General features: G+C 42.1%; 1 protein-coding gene across 3 annotated transcripts in view; it reads left to right on the top strand.

Annotated features, from left to right (window-relative positions):
• Gmps (guanine monophosphate synthase) overlaps window positions 1–5283 on the top strand; it is a 56628-nt gene extending 51345 nt beyond the window's left edge. For all 3 annotated transcript variants that reach the window (XM_038347707.1, XM_038347708.1, XM_038347709.1), the window contains 4 exons: window positions 955–1070; window positions 2401–2531; window positions 3965–4137; window positions 5161–5283. In XM_038347707.1, the coding sequence (XP_038203635.1) occupies window positions 955–1070; window positions 2401–2531; window positions 3965–4137; window positions 5161–5262 (522 nt within the window). In that variant the 3' untranslated portion in view covers window positions 5263–5283. The remainder of the gene's footprint in view (window positions 1–954; window positions 1071–2400; window positions 2532–3964; window positions 4138–5160) is intronic.
• The last annotated feature ends 16285 nt before the right edge of the window (window positions 5284–21568 follow it).

Genomic DNA, 21568 nt, shown 5'->3' with positions numbered 1-21568 from the left:
GGAACTGGAGCTACATGTGGCTGTTGGAATTGAATTTGGGTTCTGTGCAGTAGCAGCCAGTGCTCTTCAACCACTGAATCATCTCTCCAGTCCTTACTTCCTTTTTGAAATGAAACGTACTGGGCGTGATGACTAAAGCTGACATTCTAGCAGCTGAGAAGCCGAGGTGGGAAAATCGCCATGAATTTGAACTTGGCTTGGGCTACAACGTAAGATTATTTTAGCATCCCCCTCTCTGAAAAAAGAAATAAACTTTACTCAGGGACCTCTAATGTTCTTAACAAAGTTTAGTTGCCTTAGCTGTTAGCTGTTCAGTTTTATTGTTTTAAATAACCTTACAGGCCCAGGTAAAAGTCATAATTATTCTGATATAGGCCTAATTTTTCCCTAAATGCCAAAATAAACTGTCCTTGTGAAAACATAAATACATTAGAAAAAACTTCTTGGCTTGGTGGTGGTGGTGGTGCACGCCTTTAATCCTAGCAGAGGCAGGCGGATCTCTGAGAGTTTGGGGCCAGCCTGGTCTATAAGAGCTAGTTCCAGGACAGGCTCCAAAGCCACAGAGAAACCCTGTCTTGAATCCCCCTCCATCCAAAAGGATCTATCCCATTCCATAAGCTGTTTATTCACACTTATTGTTTTAATTTTAATGCAGCCCTATTTGTCAGTTCTTGGGGATTATTGCTCACGAGTTAGAGTCTTTTTCAGAAAGCTCTTGCCTGTGCCTGTAGCCACTTTCATAGGATGAGTTTGCAACCCACTTGGGTTTTAATAAAGGATGTTTTAATTTGAAACTTACTTATATTACTCGACAAATATCTAGAATATACTTTTTCAGGTATGTTTTAAAAAAACAAAAGAGAAATTACTACTAATAGTACCACTGTAGAAAAATATTTTCCAACCCATCTTTTGACTTAACTGCTGAAAATTGATTACATTTCTTTTTTTCAGGGTGACTGTCGTTCCTACAGTTATGTGTGTGGAATTTCCAGTAAAGATGAACCTGACTGGGAATCCCTTATTTTCCTTGCCAAACTTATACCCCGAATGTGTCATAACATTAACAGGTACGTTCTGCAGATGGCCGGGGAGATGTGTGTGTGTGGATGAAGTATAATGAGAAGATATATATCTTAAGGTCTTTGGTTAATGAGAGATTAAAAGGCTTAATTGTATGTAAGAGATAGTAGATGAGAAGAAGATGATTCTGTAGTCACAGCTGTTTGTAATTATGTTCTTTGGATAACTCGTCTTTTTCTAATGCTTTGGTTATAGTTAGGGAAATATTTATTATTCTGTATTTTGGTCCTTCATCACAATATAATTATTTTGCTTCTTTAAGAAAAACATTTAAAGAATAAACAATTTTGAGCACTAACTAGATGGCTCAATGGGAAAAGGTACTTGCCACTAGGCCTGCTGCCCTGAGTTTGATCCCTGGGACCCTCATGGTAAAAGGAGAGAAGAACTTTCTCAGGTTGTCCTCTGACTTCACACATGATATGGCACATATGCATCTGAAAAAAAAACCAATAATTCTTTTTAAAGACAGCTGTGCTGGATAGTTTTATATCAACTTGACACAAACTATTGTCATTTGGGAAGAGTGACCCTCAACTGAGAACTTGCCTCCATATGATTGACCTGGAGGCAAGCTTGTATAGATCTTTCTTAATTAGTGATTGATGTCCAGACTGAAGTAAAATTGACTTACAGCGAAGTGAATGTGATCTCTCAAAGTAGCAATCCTATTTCCATAAATACTGTCATTGCTTATCTTTGCAAGATAAGACTGGACTTAACACAAAGAGAGAGGATGCAGCCACAGAGATTATGTCATGGGTTATGTCAATATGCTTCCTAACCCCTAGGGAAGTCTCCAAATCTAGCAGGACTCTCCTGTGTCTTCATTTGTGATCATTAGCCTATCACAGAAAATGGTTAAAACAAGGGGTATCATCCATCTGTGTTACTCTTGACTGTGTCAATTTAATTGGAATCCCCTGAATTCAAAGTACTTCCTCTTACAGAAAGGCGGTTAAGTGTGATTTGTATATAATATCAAATAAAGGATATTTACCACTTCTTACCAAAGCCTCAGTTTAGAGCCAGAAGTGCTGATTAAATATTATTTTATAGCTTTTTCTTTCCAGTTTTTTTTTTCATATTTGCTTTACCAACAAGAGTTGCTTGAGACTTTTGTCTTCTTCAGTTTGCTACAGAAACTTGAAACGTTCCTTTTAGTATTAACCTGGAAGGGTGTGTTAAGGAGAGAGTTGGGAAAGCCAGACTTCCAAATCCACAGGAACATGCCACGTTGAACTGCTCTGAGGTGAACCAAAGTCCCAAGTACAGTCTCTGACAGTAGTGTCTTTTCTCTGGTGTGTTTCCATCTAGAGTTGTCTATATCTTTGGCCCACCAGTTAAAGAACCTCCTACAGATGTCACTCCCACTTTCTTGACAACGGGGGTGCTCAGTACTTTACGCCAAGCTGATTTTGAGGCTCATAACATTCTCAGGGAGTCTGGTAAGTAGCTCTTTCTGTTTATCACTGTACACTGCAATTTAAGGTTTTTAGATGTTACTAGCAGTAGGATGTAACTCTTGCTTTTCAATTATGGGAGGTTCTATAATATTGCCTTTCAAATAAAATGAATTTATCTTTGTGGCCAAATGGTGTGCTCGCCATGCTTGTGTTGCAGGTGTTAAGGTGGCCCACACAGCTGTCTTCGTGTCTCAGCTTGCAAACAGTTTGTTGTCGTTGTCTGCTTGCTGCTCTGCTTTGAACATTTTCAGGGTTTTTGTGGTTGATGATTTTGCTGTTGAAAAATAGCAAAAGTGTGGCACCGAAGAGCTAGCTGGGCCCAAACATAAGAAAGCTGTGGTGTGCCTCATCTGAAGGTGAAGTCAAGGCAGGGGCCAGTTCAGTGTTGATGGTCTTTACACATCTTAAATTAGATGTCTTTAAACAGAAATGCACTTAAAACTTGGATTTACAGAGAGTAAAATTTGATCAGAGGTTTATAGGAACTGATCCTTATATTTCCCCTGGGAAGATTGGGCTAGTGTTAACTAAATTGGCATTTGCAGTATAGAATGCAGGACTACCTGAAATAACAAAAACGGACTCTCCCTCAATGTATGTCCTCACTTTTTTTTTTTTTTTTTTTTTTTCAGAGACAGGGTTTCTCTGTGTAATAGTCCTGGCTGTCCTGGAACTAGCTCTTCTAGACCAGGCTGGCCTTGAACTCACAGAGATCCACCTGCCTCTTCCTCCTGAGTGTGATTAAAGGCATGCTCCACCACCGCCCGGCTTCTTATTTATTTTTTTTGTGATGAGCTCTCAGTATAGTTTGACATTGGAGGTCTTGTGTCTCAACCTCCCATGAGCTTAGAGTACATATGTGACCTACCACATCTACATAAAATTCTGCTATATCCACTTTCAGTGCTGTAGAGTATTTGAATAAGTGTGTGGTGAGTGTCCCAGTGTGTGGAAGTGGTGGAAAGAGAAAGGCAGATGCTGGAGACGCTTTGTAGGGAAGACAAAGGCGGAGGGATGCTGGAGATGCTTTGTAGGAAAGAGAAAGGCAGATGCTGGAGACGCTTTGTAGGGAAGACAAAGGCAGAGGGATGCTGGAGATGCTTTGTAGGAAAGAGAAAGGCAGAGAGATGCTGGAGACGCTTTGTAGGGAAGAGAAAGGCGGAGAGATGCTGGAGATGCTTTGTAGGGAAGAGAAAGGCGGAGAGATGCTGGAGATGCTTTGTAGGGAAGAGAAAGGCGGAGAGATGCTGGAGATGCTTTGTAGGGAAGAGAAAGGTGGAGGGATGCTGGAGACGCTTTGTAGGGAAGAGAAAGGCGGAGGGATGCTGGAGATGCTTTGTAGGGTTTCCTTGAGTAAGGTTAGAGTATTTCTCCATAGTGTAAGGATGATAAGCACTACATGTTTCTTTCTCTAGGGTATGCTGGGAAAATCAGCCAGATGCCTGTGATTTTGACCCCATTACATTTCGATCGAGATCCACTTCAGAAGCAGCCCTCATGCCAGAGATCTGTGGTTATTCGGACCTTTATTACTAGTGACTTCATGACTGGGGTACCTGCAACACCTGGCAATGAGATTCCCGTAGAGGTAATTTATGTTCCCTTTTCTAACGCACACGTCAGTCCTCACTTCTTACATAGTACAGTGGCACAAATAGGCTGTGGTAGATGCTCTCATTCTTCCTGTCTCCACCTAATATTTAGTACAGTGTAGCTGAAAGGGACTTTAATACAACTTCCAGATGTCTGCTTGTTCTGATGGCTACATAGAAAGTAACCTAGTCCTGCTGAGTTTACTGCTGTAAAAAGTGTTCTCATGGGCTGGAGAGATGGCTCAGAGGTTAAGAGCACTGACTGTTCTTCCAGAGGTCCTGAGTTCAATTCCCAGCAATCACATGGTGGCTCACAGCCATCTATAATGAGATCTGGTGTCCTCTTCTGGCATGCAAGCATACATGGAAGGAATGTTGTATACATAATAAATAAATAAATATTTAAAAAAATTAAAAATTGTTCAGGATCACAATCCAGGAGTGGAGAAAAGTTGGACTTTTTAAGAAATAAAAATGAGATTTGATACTATTAACAATTATATTTTTTATTTAGAGATAGAGTCTTATTTTTCTTAGGCTGTACTTGAACCTCCAGCTGAGGATGATCTTGAACTTCTTATTCTCTTGCCTTGGCCTCCCAGGCACTGGGATTCTAGGCATGTAACACCTTGCTGGGCATTGAACCCAGAGTCTTGTGCATGCTAGGAAACCACTGTAGCAATCGAACCCTACAGTTCCATGTTTTCACCAAAGTGTTCCAAAGGAGTTATTTACACAACAGCAGGTGAACAGTTGAGCTCATAATTTATGAAGTATTAACACATAAAGTGACACGTTTGGATGCTATTGCAGTGTCGAACACTTTGAGGAGTGCTGACTTTAAGTCACTGTACCCACAGAGAAATATTTTCTAAGTTTAATCAGAGCCATCTGTCTTATGTAAAGAAAAATAGCAAAATAGTTCTGTTTTAATTTTGAGGGGCAAGTATAAGCCCTTAAGGATTGTTGAATATGCGGTGGATTCTCATTCTTTTTTGTAATCTTTGTTATGTAAACAGGTCGTGCTAAAGATGGTCACTGAGATAAAGAAGATTCCTGGAATTTCTAGGATTATGTATGACCTAACATCAAAGCCCCCGGGAACCACTGAGTGGGAGTAATAAATACATTGTTGTTACGAACTGTGTGCACTTGAGGCTCATTAGAAACCATTTGTTAATGACGCAGTACTGTGGAAAATGTTCCCGAAGCAGCTGTTTCATATCTGAGTTCTCATAGCAACACTACATGGTCTAAACATGGAGCTGGGGGTGAAGAGTTTGCATGTATGGGGAGGTAATCAAGGCACCATTGCCCACATGTGGACAGATGCTCTTGCTGCTGCCTCACTTTTATGTGTGAAGTCTGTCTATGACGGTAGGCGGCTGTGGCTTCTGCCCACTTGCTGTTAGAAACACCCTTTAATTACCAGTGTAACGGTATGCCTTTGGAGAATCTGAATTTTCTTGTATGTAATTTTATTTCTCCAAAGTGTGAGGAAGAGCTGTACGTATCATAGAAAGGTATAAGAAAGCTGTTTAGAAACTTTTAGGCAGGATATTAGGGAAGTAAAATGTTAGATGCTTCACAGATGTCGAGCAACAGGAATTTATCAGAGGTACGTAGAGTTTAATGAGGTCACAGCGTGGCAGGTAGGAAGGGGGTGCTGTCAGTGTTCCAAATCATGTTCATCCAGACGCTGTGCTTTGGCTGTCGTCTTATTAATATGAGCAAGGGGCTTCATCCTCCCAGCCTGTGTCACTGGCTCCTGTGAGAAAGAGTTCCTACTCTCTCCCCAAAAGAGGATGTCTCAGAAAAGGTTAAGATGAGAACGTGTTCTTTTTGTTTACCTGGTCAGAGGACAAGGTCACAGAAGCCGCGATTCCCCTTCTCCCATCTCCCACAAGTGGGAGAGGAAATGTTTCTATTTCTTAGGAAAGAGCTGTCAGAAGACACGTAGGTCTGAATTGTGCACAGGCTTACCACTTCCTGTTCAGGAGTCGTGACTGGTGTAAGGTATTTGTCAGCCCCTTTTCTACCTATTAACTTGTGGAGAGGGTTCAAGGCCAGTGCTGGACTCGGTGCCATTGCCAACAGTTCCTACAGGTTCTTTATAACAGTCATACAAACCCGAAAAAGGCAGTAGAAAGAGTTAAATTCTAGAATATTACCATGTTTTCCTCACCTGCTTAGCTTACCTCAGGTTACTGTACCTATTTCTAAGTACCAGTTTCTATTTGGGATTCAGTGTTAAGAGGAGATAGAGCAGAGGTTATCTTTCCTGGCTAGTCCAGAGGATAGCCAGAAACTGCTGCTGGAGAGGCCCCTCAGTAACAACAGACACCCAGACTGAACAGAGAGCATTTTTCTTTACAGAAGGTCGAGTGTTCATGGTCCTGGTGAGGAAGCTCTTTTGGTGGATTTCATAGGTTTAAGCAGATTGAGAGTTGTGTTATTTCTCAATGGGAACTAACCAGTATAAAATGCTTAGCCAGGTGTCAATACATGTTTGGTTACATAAAAAATATTCCTGTTGTAGAAAACTGTTTGTGGTAGAAACAGTTGGAATTTGGAAAACTGAATATTTTTTTCCTGAGCTTTTGTTTTGTGGCACATGGCTTACTGCTGTGGTCTGTGTAAAACTGGTCAGGTGATCAGTTCATTTAGAAGTGCTGCTCCTTTGTAATCTTTGCTTTCCAGACATTGGTGAAATATACTATGCTCAGATCCCAGGCAGACTGGAGTTAAAGTATGTAATGTTTTCCTCGCACAGTTGCTCCAATGTCTTTATGCAGTCCTTACTCTGGAAAAAAATAAGTCGCTCCAAAACATACCCGCACATGATCCAGAAGAATTCTGGGACTGAAAGATTGTTTTCATGTTTACCATCTTTTAGTGTGGTCACTTTTGCCTTGTACTGTGTAGCTTACTTGCTAAAGTCACAGTAGTTCCTCTGAGCTACTGAAAATAGTTACAGTCAAGGAGACAAGCTCATCTGGGAGGTGGTTACCAGTGACTTTAAGAACCAAGTGCCTGGTTTTCTTGGACGTAGCCATCTTTGCATTAAGTGTGTTCCAGCCCTCAGGTCCAAACTCACAGGTTGGTCACTTTGTACTCGGGCCTAGTGCACAGTCTCAGTTATCACTTGGTAGCCTGGGCTGTTGGACATTGTTCCATTACTTACTTGGGACACTTCTCTACATAATTGTATTTTGGTTTTTTGTAACTATTACAGAAAGTGAGAGCATGTAATTTATTTCAGGAAATATCAAGAACTAACTAACTAAATCCCACTCCTGTCTTAATGGGCCTATCAGTGATGGTCAATTCTGTTAAACATAATAACCTGGCATAATTTTTGAGGACAAGTTTTTAGATGCATCTCAGTGACCGTATTGTACTGTTTTCTCTCTTTATCTTGGTGTAACTACATGTAAACATAAATCATAAGAGTTCTTTCTTCGCTCTGTTTGGATTTCGCTACTGGTGGCCAGTCTCACTGAATAATTGAACTCTCCATACAGAGTAGAGTATGAGGGTGTTCGTGTGGAGCAGACAGCAGTGTCCGTCTGGTTTGCTTGCCCTGCTGTTAACTAGACGTGCGGACCCATTTATCTCATCTTACGAAGTTCCAGCAACACGCCTAACCCTGAATATTTATTCTCATTTTCTCTGTCTCCCAGAGGCAGAATATAAGTAGCTCAGCCTCAAGGTCACCACTTCCATCTGACCACCTCCCTAGTGCTGGAATTAGAGGAATGTGCTCTTGTACCCAATTTATGCTTTTCCGGTCATTGAACCCAGAACCATGTGTGTGCTTGGCAAGCACTGTACCAACTGAACCACATGCTAGTTGCATTCTTAGTTTTATAAGCAAGAAAAACATAACAGGAGACAGTGGAGAAGCTGGATATAGTTCTACCACATTTGTTAAAAATATAAAACACAAAACCCAAGTATTCACCTGCCACCACCAGCTAAAGAACATACCATTTGGTCACGTCAGATTCTTGAGAATGCTCAGTGTTAGCAGGACGATCTCTTCACTGTTTTGGAAGAGCTGCCAGAGTATGTCTCAGCTTTGACAACAAATAGTGTGTGTAACTCTGAGCTGTTGGCAGAGCAGGAGCTGGAATTCGGACTTGGTGAGTTTATCTCTGTACAGCTAATCAGGGATAAATGACGGTCACAGTGTTGTCTCTTCTAGGAGTTCTGGACATTTCTCACTTGCAGTGTTCTGACCTGGTGCCTTTGGCATTGCTCTCTCGCGTGAGCCTGTCCCCCTACCTGCTTTCTCTAAGATCTTCAGAGTGCTGTTGGAAGGCAAGCCTTCACAGTTCCCTCAGTGGTAATTCCTTTAATTGGCCCCAGTCTGGAGTTAACTGGAAACTGAGTACAGGTTATATGTTCGGATTGGGAATTGTCTCTTGTCTTGACTGAAGTAGCTGTACCAGATGGCAGAGGAAAACTCTTACCACATGAGACTCTCACTGCAGTAGTGGCTTGATGAACATTTAACAGCTAGACAAGGAGTCCCCAGAAAGTCAAGATGGCACCCTTTGAACAGTAGACATGCCGTATGTATGCAGAAGAGTCATATCCCATAGAAGCCTTAACCTTAACTGATCCCAACCTTGATTGCTGTTGCTTGAGGAATTAAAAAAATGAAAACTCAGATGTGGAGCCCACCCCTAGGTTGTTTCTCAGCGGGAAGAAATCATTATTAAGGGCTACACCTGCTCAACTGTTAGAGTTTAAGTCCTAGGCACACTGGTGAGGAATAAAGACTGCACAGTCTTGTGAGATCCTCATTAGCTAGGTTTGGATTGTGGGGTCACATTTGGATCTAATTGCATCCATGCTCCAGAACTCAGAAATACCAGCCTGTGTGGGGAATCTGTCGGACAACCGGCAGTTACCCATATGCCAGCTGAATACCCGCACGGGCTTAGTCACCCTCTTCCTACTCCTTTTACTTTTCTCTACCCCTGTGTTGTAACCATCCTGAGTCCCGAGACTCCTGCCTGAACTAAGCTATTCCTGTACCAACTGAAAAAGTTTTAGGAGCTGTGCCAAATGGTCCTTAGCTGTTAGAGCTAGAGACTGCTTTACGTCAGTCATTTAACAGCACGGTTGTAACTTACCTAGCAAGGCGCTTGTTTCCTCTGAGCTTTGTGGCAGCCTTGGGCCTTGAGCCTCACAAGACTTTAGGGAGGCTGGTTATTTCTTTCTTTCTTTCTTTCTTTCTCTTTCTCTCTCTCTCTCTCTCTCTCTCTCTCTCTCTCTCTCTCTCTCTCTCTCTCTCTCTCTCTTTCTCTCTTTCTTTCTTTTTTTGGTTATGTCACATTCAGAAGCACCAAAGTATGAGTTGTTGAGAAACCCGAACCCCAAGTATCGAGTGGAGTCACACACCTTTGAAGAACATAGCATACTCTTGTTATTTTGTCTTTACATCAGCTGTGACTTCATTACAACCTTCACATGTAAATGAGTGTAAGCACCTGAACATGTTTTTGATAAAGTGCTATTTTGTAAACTGAAATAAACAGCATTTGTAGTCCCTGTGTAATTGTTAGTGACTTGCTGCCATGTCTTTGTTGCGATGGTTTCACTGAAAATCAGTGTGCTGAGTTAATGTGAAATGACATCTCTTCTGTCTTCTGTAATCTTCATAAAGGAGGAAATGATTTCATAATTTGTCTTTAAGTCTTGGTGTTTATAAAAAAGAAACAAGAGCAAAGAGGACAGGACATATTAAGGTTGTCAAGAAATTGCATGCATTTCAGGGTTCTGGACAATAATCGTAATCAACTTCCCTTATGTGCAGGAATGTCGACATCTTGTCCCGTTAACAGCACACAACTCTGGGTAGCTTTGTAGTTAAATGGTCAGCTAAAGATGCGTATATGCATGTGTGCTTCTAAAATTAGCCACAAGCACGATGTTCTGAATATTCATCTTATGTAAGTATTTAGTCTCTCTAAATATAGATTACCCTTACTAATGTGTTGTGTTTTGTAATGCTGGGAGTCACACCCAGTGTGTTTGGACTGTGTTTGTTCATAGCTATACCACAAACGCTGCTGCGCTCTTGGAACTGTTATGAGCGGCACACACCCATCTCCTGTTAGAGAAGATCAGAGGAAACCATGGGCAGAAACACAGTTGAACTAGTGGTGCTGACGCTGGACTCTGCCTTGTTAGTGCTCCTGCTGTCTCAGAAAATTTGTTTTGAGTAGTTTTGCTATTTTACCACAGCTTAAAATGAAGATCGCTTCTGAGTTTAAATGTGAAGATTTTATAAGTCAAAATCGTCACTCTCCATTTCAGAAATACTGTGGTATTTCAGCGCTGTTTTTTCTTTTTTTTGTTCGTTATGTGAATTACTTGTGATTTATATTGAAGAGTTTTTGTAGATTAGGTCCTAAGGAAAGAATCCAGGGATCCTAATCCAGCCTTGATACTGTGTTAAATCTTCAGAGCACTGTGCCTGTGTGACACGCATCACTGCCAACTTCTTTACAGTGTTCATGAAAACCGAGTTCCCAGCTCAAGTGATTTTGTGAAGTGCTGGAAAACACAAGATCCCTTTGTCAGTGTCTTTGCCCAATTACATTACAACAGCTGTCATTTACTCTAAGAAGAGTGTTTATGGAATAAAAAAGTTTTAAGTGCAAGAAAGTTCCATCTTGTGATTCTTTCCAGTGCACCTTCGGTTAGTTGTGAGTGATGAATTCAAATGAACTGAACTAGATTTTTATAGCGTCTTATTGGGGAAGTGCCAGAAGTCACACATGCGTGTGTGTTCAAGCTTCTTTACACATTTGGAAGTTTGTAGGCAGAAAACATGCAGCAGCACAGTTCCGGTCAGTCTCCTAGTTCTGTGCAGCCATGGGAGGCACAACCCGTTGTTCCCCGGAGTCGGCAGTCAGCTCTCAGAGTTTTACGTTGACACAGTGGCGTTGAGTAGTTTTGTGTTAAACAATGGCTCTGCTGCTTCCTAACCTAATTTCACTCCAGTTTCTACTTAAAACTATGAACTATTAATTCATTATTGAGTAAGACATGTCTTGTGAGACAAGGTTTCCCTGTAACCTAGACTGGCTTTGAACTGGCTCTGAAGCCTCAGGCTACCCTTGAGTTCCTGATCCTTCTTTGTGCCTGCATTTCCCCAGTACTGGAATTATAGGCCCGTGCGCCTCACACGTGAAACATTTTGACTGATTTCATGGCTTTCCCCTTTCTGATTAGGCTCTCCCTACTCTGCCAATATGTTGTAGGGCGGTTTCCAGATACTCAAGCTCTAGATGGGTAGGAATTCTGCTTACTAAATGACATTTCTGTTTTTATCTCATTTGGGGCGGAGTGGGGGAGTAGAGAACAGTGTTGGGTTTCCCCAGGACCTGGATGTTCCTGTGTGAACTTGGGGTATGCATTCTCACTGCAGCTCTTTGGAGAAGGTTTCATGGACAGAAAAAGTAAGAGGGTTCGTCTTTGTGTTCTCAGCCAGGGTTGATTACTAATGGGGTGCGCAGCTCATCAAGCCATTGCCATCTCATGCTGACTTTTGTAGTCCTGGAATGTTTGTGTTTGGAGCTGCTGAGCAAAGTTAATTGGGACATAGATGCTCCTTAAAGCATGGCCTCTCCTTGTTAGAACCGTATTAAGATGATGAAGACGTTGGCATCGTCATCAGGAACACAGTGAACTTAGAAGAAACAGCCTAAAAAAACAGAGAAGATGCCATTGAGCAGCCAAGTAGCTATACCCACATCAATTGTGGGGATATAGACTTTTTTTCACCACGCAAAAACCTTGATTATAGGTCAGCGTTAACATGTTTGCATTCAATGTACAGAAGACTTTCTATGGCCAGGAACCCTTCTTTCTCCTGGGGGAAATGAGATGTGTGAGCTTTAAGTCAGGGTCAAGTGCATAGGCACATCCAGTGACCGAGGGGCTCCCTTTATGCTTTCCTCTGGAAGTTGTGGAAATGTTTGATCCTTCTAGTGACAGCTGATAGCACGGACTAATTACAGTGTTTGCAAGTGATGCCCCAAATGGAAATCTGCTTAAAGATACTCATAATGAGTATACCCTAAAAAGCAAATATTCAGAATTAAAAGAACTGAAAACCTTGCTTACACACACTGGTAACTGTGTTTATGCAACTCACCTGATAGTGCTCAGTTAAAACCTGTATGTATGGTCTCTTGTAGTGGCCTCTTTTTTGAAGCAGTCATTTAAATTTTTTGTTTGTTTGTTTGTTTTACATGAGCAGGCTCAGTGGAAAAAGCAAAGGCTCTGAGCTACTGTAACAGGCTTTAATCCATAGACCTTGGAATGAGTTGTTTAAAATTTACCAAGGTAGTGGTGGGTGACATTTGCAAGTTTCAGAGGGAGCAAGGGCCTGTGGGTTATAAGAGACTCAGCAATTAGGATATCCATACAAGATTTGTTGTTTGAATATACTCTTGTGTATTCACACAAACCATGTTAATATATAAGTTAAACAGGCTCCTCACCAAGTGGGGCACAGCTGTTTGTGCAGAAAGGCTACTGCAGGGTTACGCTGCAGGATTTTCTCTGGTGAGGACGCTTCTGAAGCCTGCAGGTGGGATCCATGCCGGATGTGAAGCCCTTCAGCTGTGGCCTCCTTAGTAGAGGGAGGACCTGGAGATCCTTGACAGCATAGGCCAGCGGCTGACAATGACAGGCAGACCTGTGTGGGTCCAGTCACAGTATATTCTGAGGCCAGGGCCACCCATGCATGAAGTCTCTAGTTCTCTCACTGGTGGGCATAAACACAGAGATCAGAGAAACTGTGTCTTGAGAAAATAACTATGCAATCAAACCTAAGGGACCATTCCCAAGTTTTCAATTTTTGTATTTCATTTGGGCCTGTAGCTTGCTCTCAGGTTATGAATGGTTCTCTGACACTTCAGCAACACCCTGGGGTTCATTAGCATATCAAGGCCAGTCAATCTGAGCTGCCAGGTGACCTGCTAGCAGCTTGCTTCTGAGGCCTAGCAAACATCAGAGCTGCCTGGTGGCAAACAGACATCTCACATTCATTACCTTATTCCAAGTCACATTGAATGGTTTCTAAGCTACACAGGATGGTTTTTAAGCGATGTCTAAGTTCTTTACAGTATTGGATACAGAATCCTCTGAGGTAAGAGTCTGAAAACTTTTTCTTCTTGGGTTAAGTGTTATTAGAGTATCTTTGAAGTTGGATGTAGTAGTCCACATCTGTAATCCTTGAACTATGGAGGCTGAAGGAGTAGGAGCATGAATTTGAGGCCATTGTAGTTTAAACTACACAAATGTGACCTGAAACCTGCCCTCAAAACAAGGAACAGCAACAATTCCAGCTCCCTTGTCTCTGGTGATAGAAATTATCCTCAAATGGAGGAGCAGCATAAGAAAGGGGCAGTTGCTGGGACTGCAGGTCCAGGCCTTAGTAATCTTGGGAAGGAGATGGCTCTGGACATCTGATAGAAATACACTTAATCTTAGCTGGAACCTTAAACTTTATGCTTTGGTGGTGAGTTAAATAATGCTGTAGGGTTTAACAATGACCTCTTGTGTGTGTTTAAATCAAAGTCACATCAGGGCAGTGTAGCTCTGGGTGTTTTATGTTTTATGTGTATGTGTGTGTGTGTTTATGCATGCGCACGTGTGTGCTTACGTTTTTGCACTCAGGTTAGCAGTACTTATAGAGGTGTTTCAGTCGGTGTGAGCTCCCTGATGTCTGTGCTGGGAACTAAACTGAGCTCCTCTGCAGCAGGTGCTCTTAACCACTGGGCCATCTCCCAGTTCGGTAGCCGCAGGTTTGGGGAGACTGCCTTCTAGGACATGCAGGTGCTGTTAAGCCTTGAGGTGGTGCCGTAAACTTGAATCTTGTTGTGCAACTGAGCCAGGGATTATGGAATAGTAAATACGGTGAACTCAAGCGTGGTGACAGCCGGAGAAGGGGACTGATGGTGTGTTTAAGAGTCAGGGCCTGAGGACCTGCAGTCCTTTGCTGTGGAGAAGCAACTAAGAAATTAATAGCTGCGTTGGGACTTGAACACAGGTTTTGCTCACTCTCACTCTCGTCTCTGGTGAGAACCTGTATGGACGGGCTTTAACAAAGAGACAGACAGCTGATTCGGGTAGGCCTTCGCTTGATGCAGGGTTAATTATGTGTATGTTTGTGATAGGTGCACTTGAGTGTGGGTGTCAGTGTGAGTCCAGCGCTGTTAGGTCCCTTTGGAGCTGGAGTTACAGGTGCTTGTGAGCCACCTGTCATGGGTACTTGGAATTGGACTCAGGCCTTCTGAAGAGTGATACCCTTAGCCATTGAGCCAGACTGGGGATGCACGGCTCAAGTAACGTACATTTCCTGGAGCTCCCAAGTCCTCTAGTATTTATAGCTGTAAGCTTTTGGACCTTTCCTTGGTCATTTTCCCTGTGGCAGGGTGTTCTTGGGGTGAAATTGAAGACCTCGGTACATCTCCTTAAACATTTTTTTTAAAAAATAAGCTTAGACAAGTTTCAACTTCAGCGAGTCTTGGATGCAAAAATGTTAGTTTTTATAAATTTTATGATAAAGTGAGAAAAGATATACAGAAGTAAATATACCGCAGTGAAATTCTTTATTGGGGATAGAAGAATACAAAGCAAGTCATAGGTCACAGCAAGCATTTTTTTTTTTTTTTTTTTTTTTTTTTTTTTTTTTTTTTCGAGACAGGGTTTCTCTGCAGCTTTAGAGCCTGTCCTGGTGCTAGCTCTTGTAGACCAGGCTGGTCTCAAACTCACAGAGATCCGCCTGCCTCTGCCTCCCCAGTGCTGGGATTAAAGGCATGCGCCACCACCGCCCGGCTACGACAAGCATTTTTAATGATTTCTGGAAGATCAGAGTAACATTTAATATCCTTCCTAGGAAGTAAGTTTGTTTTCCCGTGCTGATCAACAGGATGCATCAGGGAAGAGCATTGGCAACACTCTGCAGCACAAAAATATATTAGACTTTTTCTTGTTTCAGCAAAACGAATGATACCCAAAAAATTGGATGAAAATTTTTATTCATGCTTGCGTTCTTTCATCTGTTTATTCTTATGTTGCTGGAGATCAACCCAGAGTCAAGTCATGCCTGCCTATTAAAGAAGTATTCTACCAATGAGACCAATCCCCTTTCCAGCTCCACAAGGAAATTGAGAATTTGGGTGAGTGCTAGACACTAAGGACTTGAGGAGCCATTATTAGATTGTTTGTTTCAGAAAGCAAGTGCTGGCTCCGTGTTTGTATATCTCAACCCTCTTGGTAAGAGAGAGGATTTTTTGGTGACATAACTGAGCAGAAATCACTCATCTTAGACAGAAGAGAGGACTATTTCATTGTTCTTGGGTCATGCAGTATCCTTGCCCCTGTGTCTTTGTCTAAATGAGGGCACAGAGTAGAATGAGCCTTCAGTGGTTTCTATTCTGTGAGAATGGCTTGATTCCTTTGGGAACCTCTGGCTTTGGCTGCCTTAAGGGCTGTTACACTTTCTTATCTGGTCTTAGGTATCTTTCTTTATTCTATTTTCTGGAAGCAATAAGGAATCATGAAAAGAACATTAGGATAGATAGAGGGCTCTAACTGGGTTTTAGCGACTTTGTAAAGAACAAGAGTTAAGATGCACGGCCAAAATAGGAAACCACAAACATAAACACACAACAAGACAAGAATAGAATCTCCAAAGAAAGGTGTAGGAATGGATGGTGTGCCTGTAGCCATTCTATAGGCTGTGTGCTGCTCTTCCCATGTGCATGAGTTTGCACTTGGAGGCCATGGAGGGCGAAGAGAATCCCTATTTCCTGACTTCAAATCCTGTAACCAGAGTTGCTCTCGGTCATGAAGGCCCCTGATTATCTTCCTAGGACTTCTCTGTACATGCTTTTTAAAAATGTGTAATGTATGTATGTACATCGTTGTGTGTTTGTGTGTGTGTGTGTGTGATGTGCACGCACGCACATCAGATTTCTTCTCTCTACCAGTCTTTCAGACAGGAACACTCACTGAACCTGGACCTAGGTGATTCAGCTATAGTGCTTGCAAACAAGCCCCAACGATACTCCTGTCTCTGTTTCCCAAGTTCTGGGAGTACCAGACAAGTCCTGGCATATCCAGCTTTTAACATAGATGCTGATGTCCAGAACCCAGTTCTCATGTAGACAACAATGTGGAGGATAACTATTGGCCCTGGTTACTTCTGGTAAGTGAGTTTAGGGCAAGTTTGTCATTAACTGTGGTGGTATTTGTTTGTGCTTTAACAAATAAAGCTTGCCTGAAGATCAGAGTGTGGAGCTAGCCACACTAGTTAGTCATAGAGGCCAGGCAGTGATGGCGCACACCTCTAATCCCAGATCTCGGGAGAAAGAGGCCGATGGATCTCTGTGAGTTCAAGGCCACCCTGGACCACACAAAATTGAATCTGTCTAAAAGAGAAACAGTCAAGCGGTGTTGGCTCACGCCTTTAATCCCAGCACTAGGGAGGCAGAGACAGGAAGTGAAATGGCTGGGCAAAGAGGAATATAAAGCAGGGTGGATACAGGAGCTCAGGATTCTGTCTGAGCTTCCGTAGAGAGCATCCAGTCTGAGGATTCTTTGGGACAGGATCGCCCCTTTGGTCTGAGGAGTCGGTAGAGGTAAGAACTAATGGCTGACTGTTCTACTTCTGGGATCTTTCACCATTAACCCCTATATCTGACTCTGGGTTGTTATAAAGACCAATTAGAAATTGTGCTACAACTCACCATTTTTATACACTTACATATAATTTAAACTTCATGGACTCACTTATTTCAAAAATTAGATTAGTACCTTCTACAGATATTTTTATAGGCCTTTTCCCTGTGTGTTTTACATTTATGGATGGCTGTATACTCTATGCAGTACCTGTGGAGGTAGGAAGGGGACGTTGGATCCCCTGGAATTGGAGTTAAAGACAGTTGTGCGCTGCCCTCTGGGTGTTTGGAATTGAACACTCGTTCTGTGAAAGAGCAAAGAGCAGCAGTGAGCCTAATAACCCACAGACGAGTAAAACAGGCTAAGCGGCAACCCAGAGCCAGAAAGACAAACATGATATATACTCACTCACAAGGGGAAGTAATTAACTGTTATTAAATGATACTCCAGTCCAAGGACCCAGAGAGGTTAGACAGAGAGGAGAGGTCTTAGAGAGGACAAATGAATTTTCTTGGGAAGGGGATATAGAGTAGATTTTGTGGGTGGACAGGGGACAGGCGAATTTGAGAGCGGGAAGGATCAGGTGAGGAAAGGAAGGAGGGAGGGAGGGAGGGAAGGAGGGAGGGAGGGAGGGAGGGAAGGAGGGAGCACAGGGACAGACAATTGGAATGGGGCCTTTAGGGCATGATGTGGAAACCTAGTACAGTGAAAACTTCCTGGAACCTATGAGGCGACCCTAGCGAGGACTCCCTAGTAATGGAGGACGTGGAGCATGAACCGTCCATCTTCTGTAACCAGCATAGGCTCCCAGTGGTGGCGCTGGGACACCAACCCAGCCACAAAACCTTTCACCCACAAGCTGTCCTTCCCGCAAGATGGTCTGGGGGCAGTGGTGGTTCAGAGCTTGTGGGAGTGACCAACCAATGACTGGTCTGACCTGAGGCACAACTTGAGAGAGGGAGCCCGTGCTTACACTGCCTGATTGGCCAGGAGCCTGCGAAGCTCTAGGGTGGAACCAAACAGATGATAAAAGGAAAAACGGCAATGAAATGATTCCTAATGATATTCTGCTATACCCATAGGCCGGAGCCTAGCCCAGTGGTCATCACAGAGGCTTCTGCTGGCACAGTTGATGGGAACAGATACAGAGACCACAGCCAAGTAACCAAGTAAAAGCAGCTCAAGTAACCTTGCAGAAGAGAGGGAGGAGGGATTGTAGCAGTCGGAGGGGTCCAGGACGCCTGGAAAATACAGAATCAACTAAGCAGGGGCTCACAGGGGCTCATGGAGACTGAAGCAGCCAGCACAGAGCCTGCATGGGTCTGCACTAGGTCAGTTTGGGGGTTTTGTGAGATTCCTATCAGTGGGAGTCGGGGTATCTCTGATGCTTATACCTGCTTTTGGGACCCTTTTTCTCCTCCTGGTTTGAGAAAGGACTCAGTTATCTTTAAATGACCACTTAGAGTTTGACCATGCTCCAGGGAGTTATATGAGAAACACAAACTGGACTTGGTATATATTTTTCTTTTTGAGAGGCGGGTGCAAGGGTGGGAGGGTGAACCTGTGAGGCATGGGAACAAGTGTAATAGAAGTGCATTATATGTAGTTCCCCAATAATTAATATAAATATTATTGTGGGGAAAACGGAATGCTTTAGAAACACACTAAATATTACACCTTTTGACATTTTCTTTGGATAATTCACCATGTGTAATATAAAATATTTCAAACAGGTTTAAGCAATATTTTATTAAACAACTGTTATTTGGATAGTCAGTGACATCTGTCAAGTCTGTCTGTGAGTTGCTCATTCTAACAGTTACATATTCTGGGAGGAGGGTTAATAATTCAAGAGCTCTATGGATAACTTGGTTCATACTTTGTAAAAGATTTATCTACTTACTCTACTTTATGGGCATGATTTCTTTGCTTGTAGGCATGTATGAGCGCTGTATGCATGCAGTGTCCTTAGAGGTCAGAGGTGAGTGTCAGAGCTTTTAGAATGGAATTAAGGGTCATTGTTAGGCAACATGTGTGAGTGTTGGGATCCAAACAAGGATCCATGCAAAGAGAAGCAAATGTTCTGTTTAACAACTAAGCTGTCTTTACAGTCCCATCTTGATTCATACTTCATGTTCATTGCCGTAGCCAAATAAGGTTAAGGTACAAAATGCTCTTTGAATTCTGATGTTTAAAGTGAAGTATTTGAAATGGAAGTTTTGCACTATAACAAATTCCCTTAAACACAAACTAATGTTTTAACCAATTATTTCTCAAATTTCTCGCTGTCATACACACACACACACACACACAGAGAGAGAGAGAGAGAGAGAGAGAGAGAGAGAGAGAGAGAGAGAGAGAGAGAGAGAGAGAGAGAGAGAGAGAGAGAGAGAATGAATGCTAACCACCTTGTTCTGGTTAGTTTTTGTCAACTTGTCACATACTACAATCATATAGGAAGAGGAAGCCTCAACTGAGGGATTGCCTCCATCATATTGCCTGTAAACATCTATACGGAACATTTTCTAGATTAATGGCTTTTGTGGGAGGGCCCAGTCCCCTGTGGGCAGTGGCACCTCTGGTCACATTGTCCTGAGGTGTTGTTTAAGGAAACAAGATGAACAAGCCACAGAGAACAAGCCAGTAAGCAGCATTCTTCTCTGCTCTCTGCTTTGGCCCTTCAGCTCCTGCCTCCAGTTCCAAACTTTGAGTTCCTGCTTTGGTTCCTTCATCTATTAAGTGTAACCCGAGAGATGTTTGATGAAATAAATCCTTCCCTCCCCAGTTGGTTTGGGTCTATGTTTTATCATAGTATCAGAAGCCAGAGGCCTTAAACTTGACCAACAACACATTACACACTGAACATTTGCAAGGAAAGCTGTTTGGACAAGAGGGTAGACTGTAGGATACATAGCGGCTCCCAGTGCCTCTAAGATGAATGAAGAGGAGATGGAGAAGTGGGAAAGATGGAGGAGCAAAGTGTTGCTTTTTTATGTTAAAATTAATATTATTAAAAATTAATAGTATTTTTATTTTTTATTTCTTATTTTTATTTTATTCTTATTATTTCTTCTTAAGTTTTTCTTTGAGGAGAGAACGGTACAGCGTGAAGGGCAGATATGGAGGAAATGGTAAATGGATTCAGTCGGGGTGCATGATGTGAAATTCCACAATAATCAATAAAAAATAAAAACATAAAAAAATAAAAGTACTGGGGCTGGAGAGATGGCTCAGCGGTTAAGAGCACTGCCTGCTCTTCCAAAGGTCCTGAGTTCAATTCCCAGCAACCACATGGTGGCTCACAACCATCTGTAATGAGGTCTGGTGCCCTCTTCTGGCCTGCAGACATACACGCAGACAGAATATTGTATACATAATAAATAAATAAATATTTTAAAAAAATAAAAGTACTAATTAAAGTGCAAACAACCCAAACCCCCCCCCCCCAAATCCCCGAACACAGAAAATGGAAACAAAAAATGCAAAAGGAAGTAAGCAAACAAACAAAGAAGCAAGCAAAACCCTGTTTTGTTCCTCCATCTTTTCCTGCCTCTCCATCAACTCTTCATTCATCTTCACGGCACTGGGAGCTGCTGGGCAGTGAGTTGTTGGTCCAGTTCAAGGCCTCTGGTACTCTGATAAAATACTGATCAAAACCTGTTGTTTGTTCCTGACTGCTCAGCCCCAGAATAACCACATAGGAACTGTATTAATTAAATCACTGGACAGTCACTTAAGTGTATTGCTAGCTAGCTCTCATATCTTGAATTAATCCATTTCCATTATTCTCTATATTACCATGAGGTTCGTGGCCTACCAGCAAGGTTTTGGCTGGTGGCTGGCATCTGTCCCCGACAGCAGCTCCATGGCTTCTCACTGACTCTACCTACTCTCTCCTCCTCTATTTGCTTGGAATCCATTCCTTGCCCTATTCTGCTAAGCCACTGGCCAAAACTGCTTCATTCATTAACCAAAAAGCAAAACATAGAGAGAAGAATGTCCCACACCATTTCTCATTTTCTGTTTAAATAAAAAGGAAGGTTTTAACTTTAACTTAATAAAATCACATATAACAAAACAGGTATTAAGTAAGAATTATAGTTATAATATTTATATTTATTTTATCTTTTTTATAACTAAGGAAAATTATACTTATAACTATTTATTTTTAACCCCATCAAAGACTTTAGAAGGAGATAATGTTACCTAAGTAAGCAGGAAGTGCATTGTAAGCAACTTTTAAAACTCTATAATTGACAGGGACATTTTGCTACCTGGACAGTCACCCAAAGTTGTTTTTTTTTTTTTTTTTTTTTTTTTTTTTTTTTTTTTTTTTTTTTTTTTGTATTTTTGGGACACTCATCTTTAGCCTACAGGCCCATAGTATCCAGCAGACTTTTTCATGAAACAGGAAATTTTAAAGACAAATCTACCTGTATTAACAGTTGTCAGTTACTTTTTTCTGTGTTCTGTAGAACGTCTGACAGACTCTTTCATGAAGCAGGAACCCCAAAGGACCATCTCACCTTTAGGTAAATTTATCAGTCATTTTCTGTGGATCCTGCATGTCCAGGTCATACAGGATAACATCAAGAAATCCAGGCAAGAGCAGTTTCTTTCCCAAATGGCTAACAAACTCCATAAGGAGCCTCTTTGGTGCCCATCATCCTCTTGAGGTAATTGGTGCTGCTAGGAGCAGATGTGTCTCACTGT

Source organism: Arvicola amphibius, chromosome 11 (assembly GCF_903992535.2).
Source record: "Arvicola amphibius chromosome 11, mArvAmp1.2, whole genome shotgun sequence".
Lineage (NCBI taxonomy): Eukaryota > Metazoa > Chordata > Mammalia > Rodentia > Cricetidae > Arvicola > Arvicola amphibius.
This window is presented reverse-complemented; position numbering and strand designations above follow the sequence as displayed.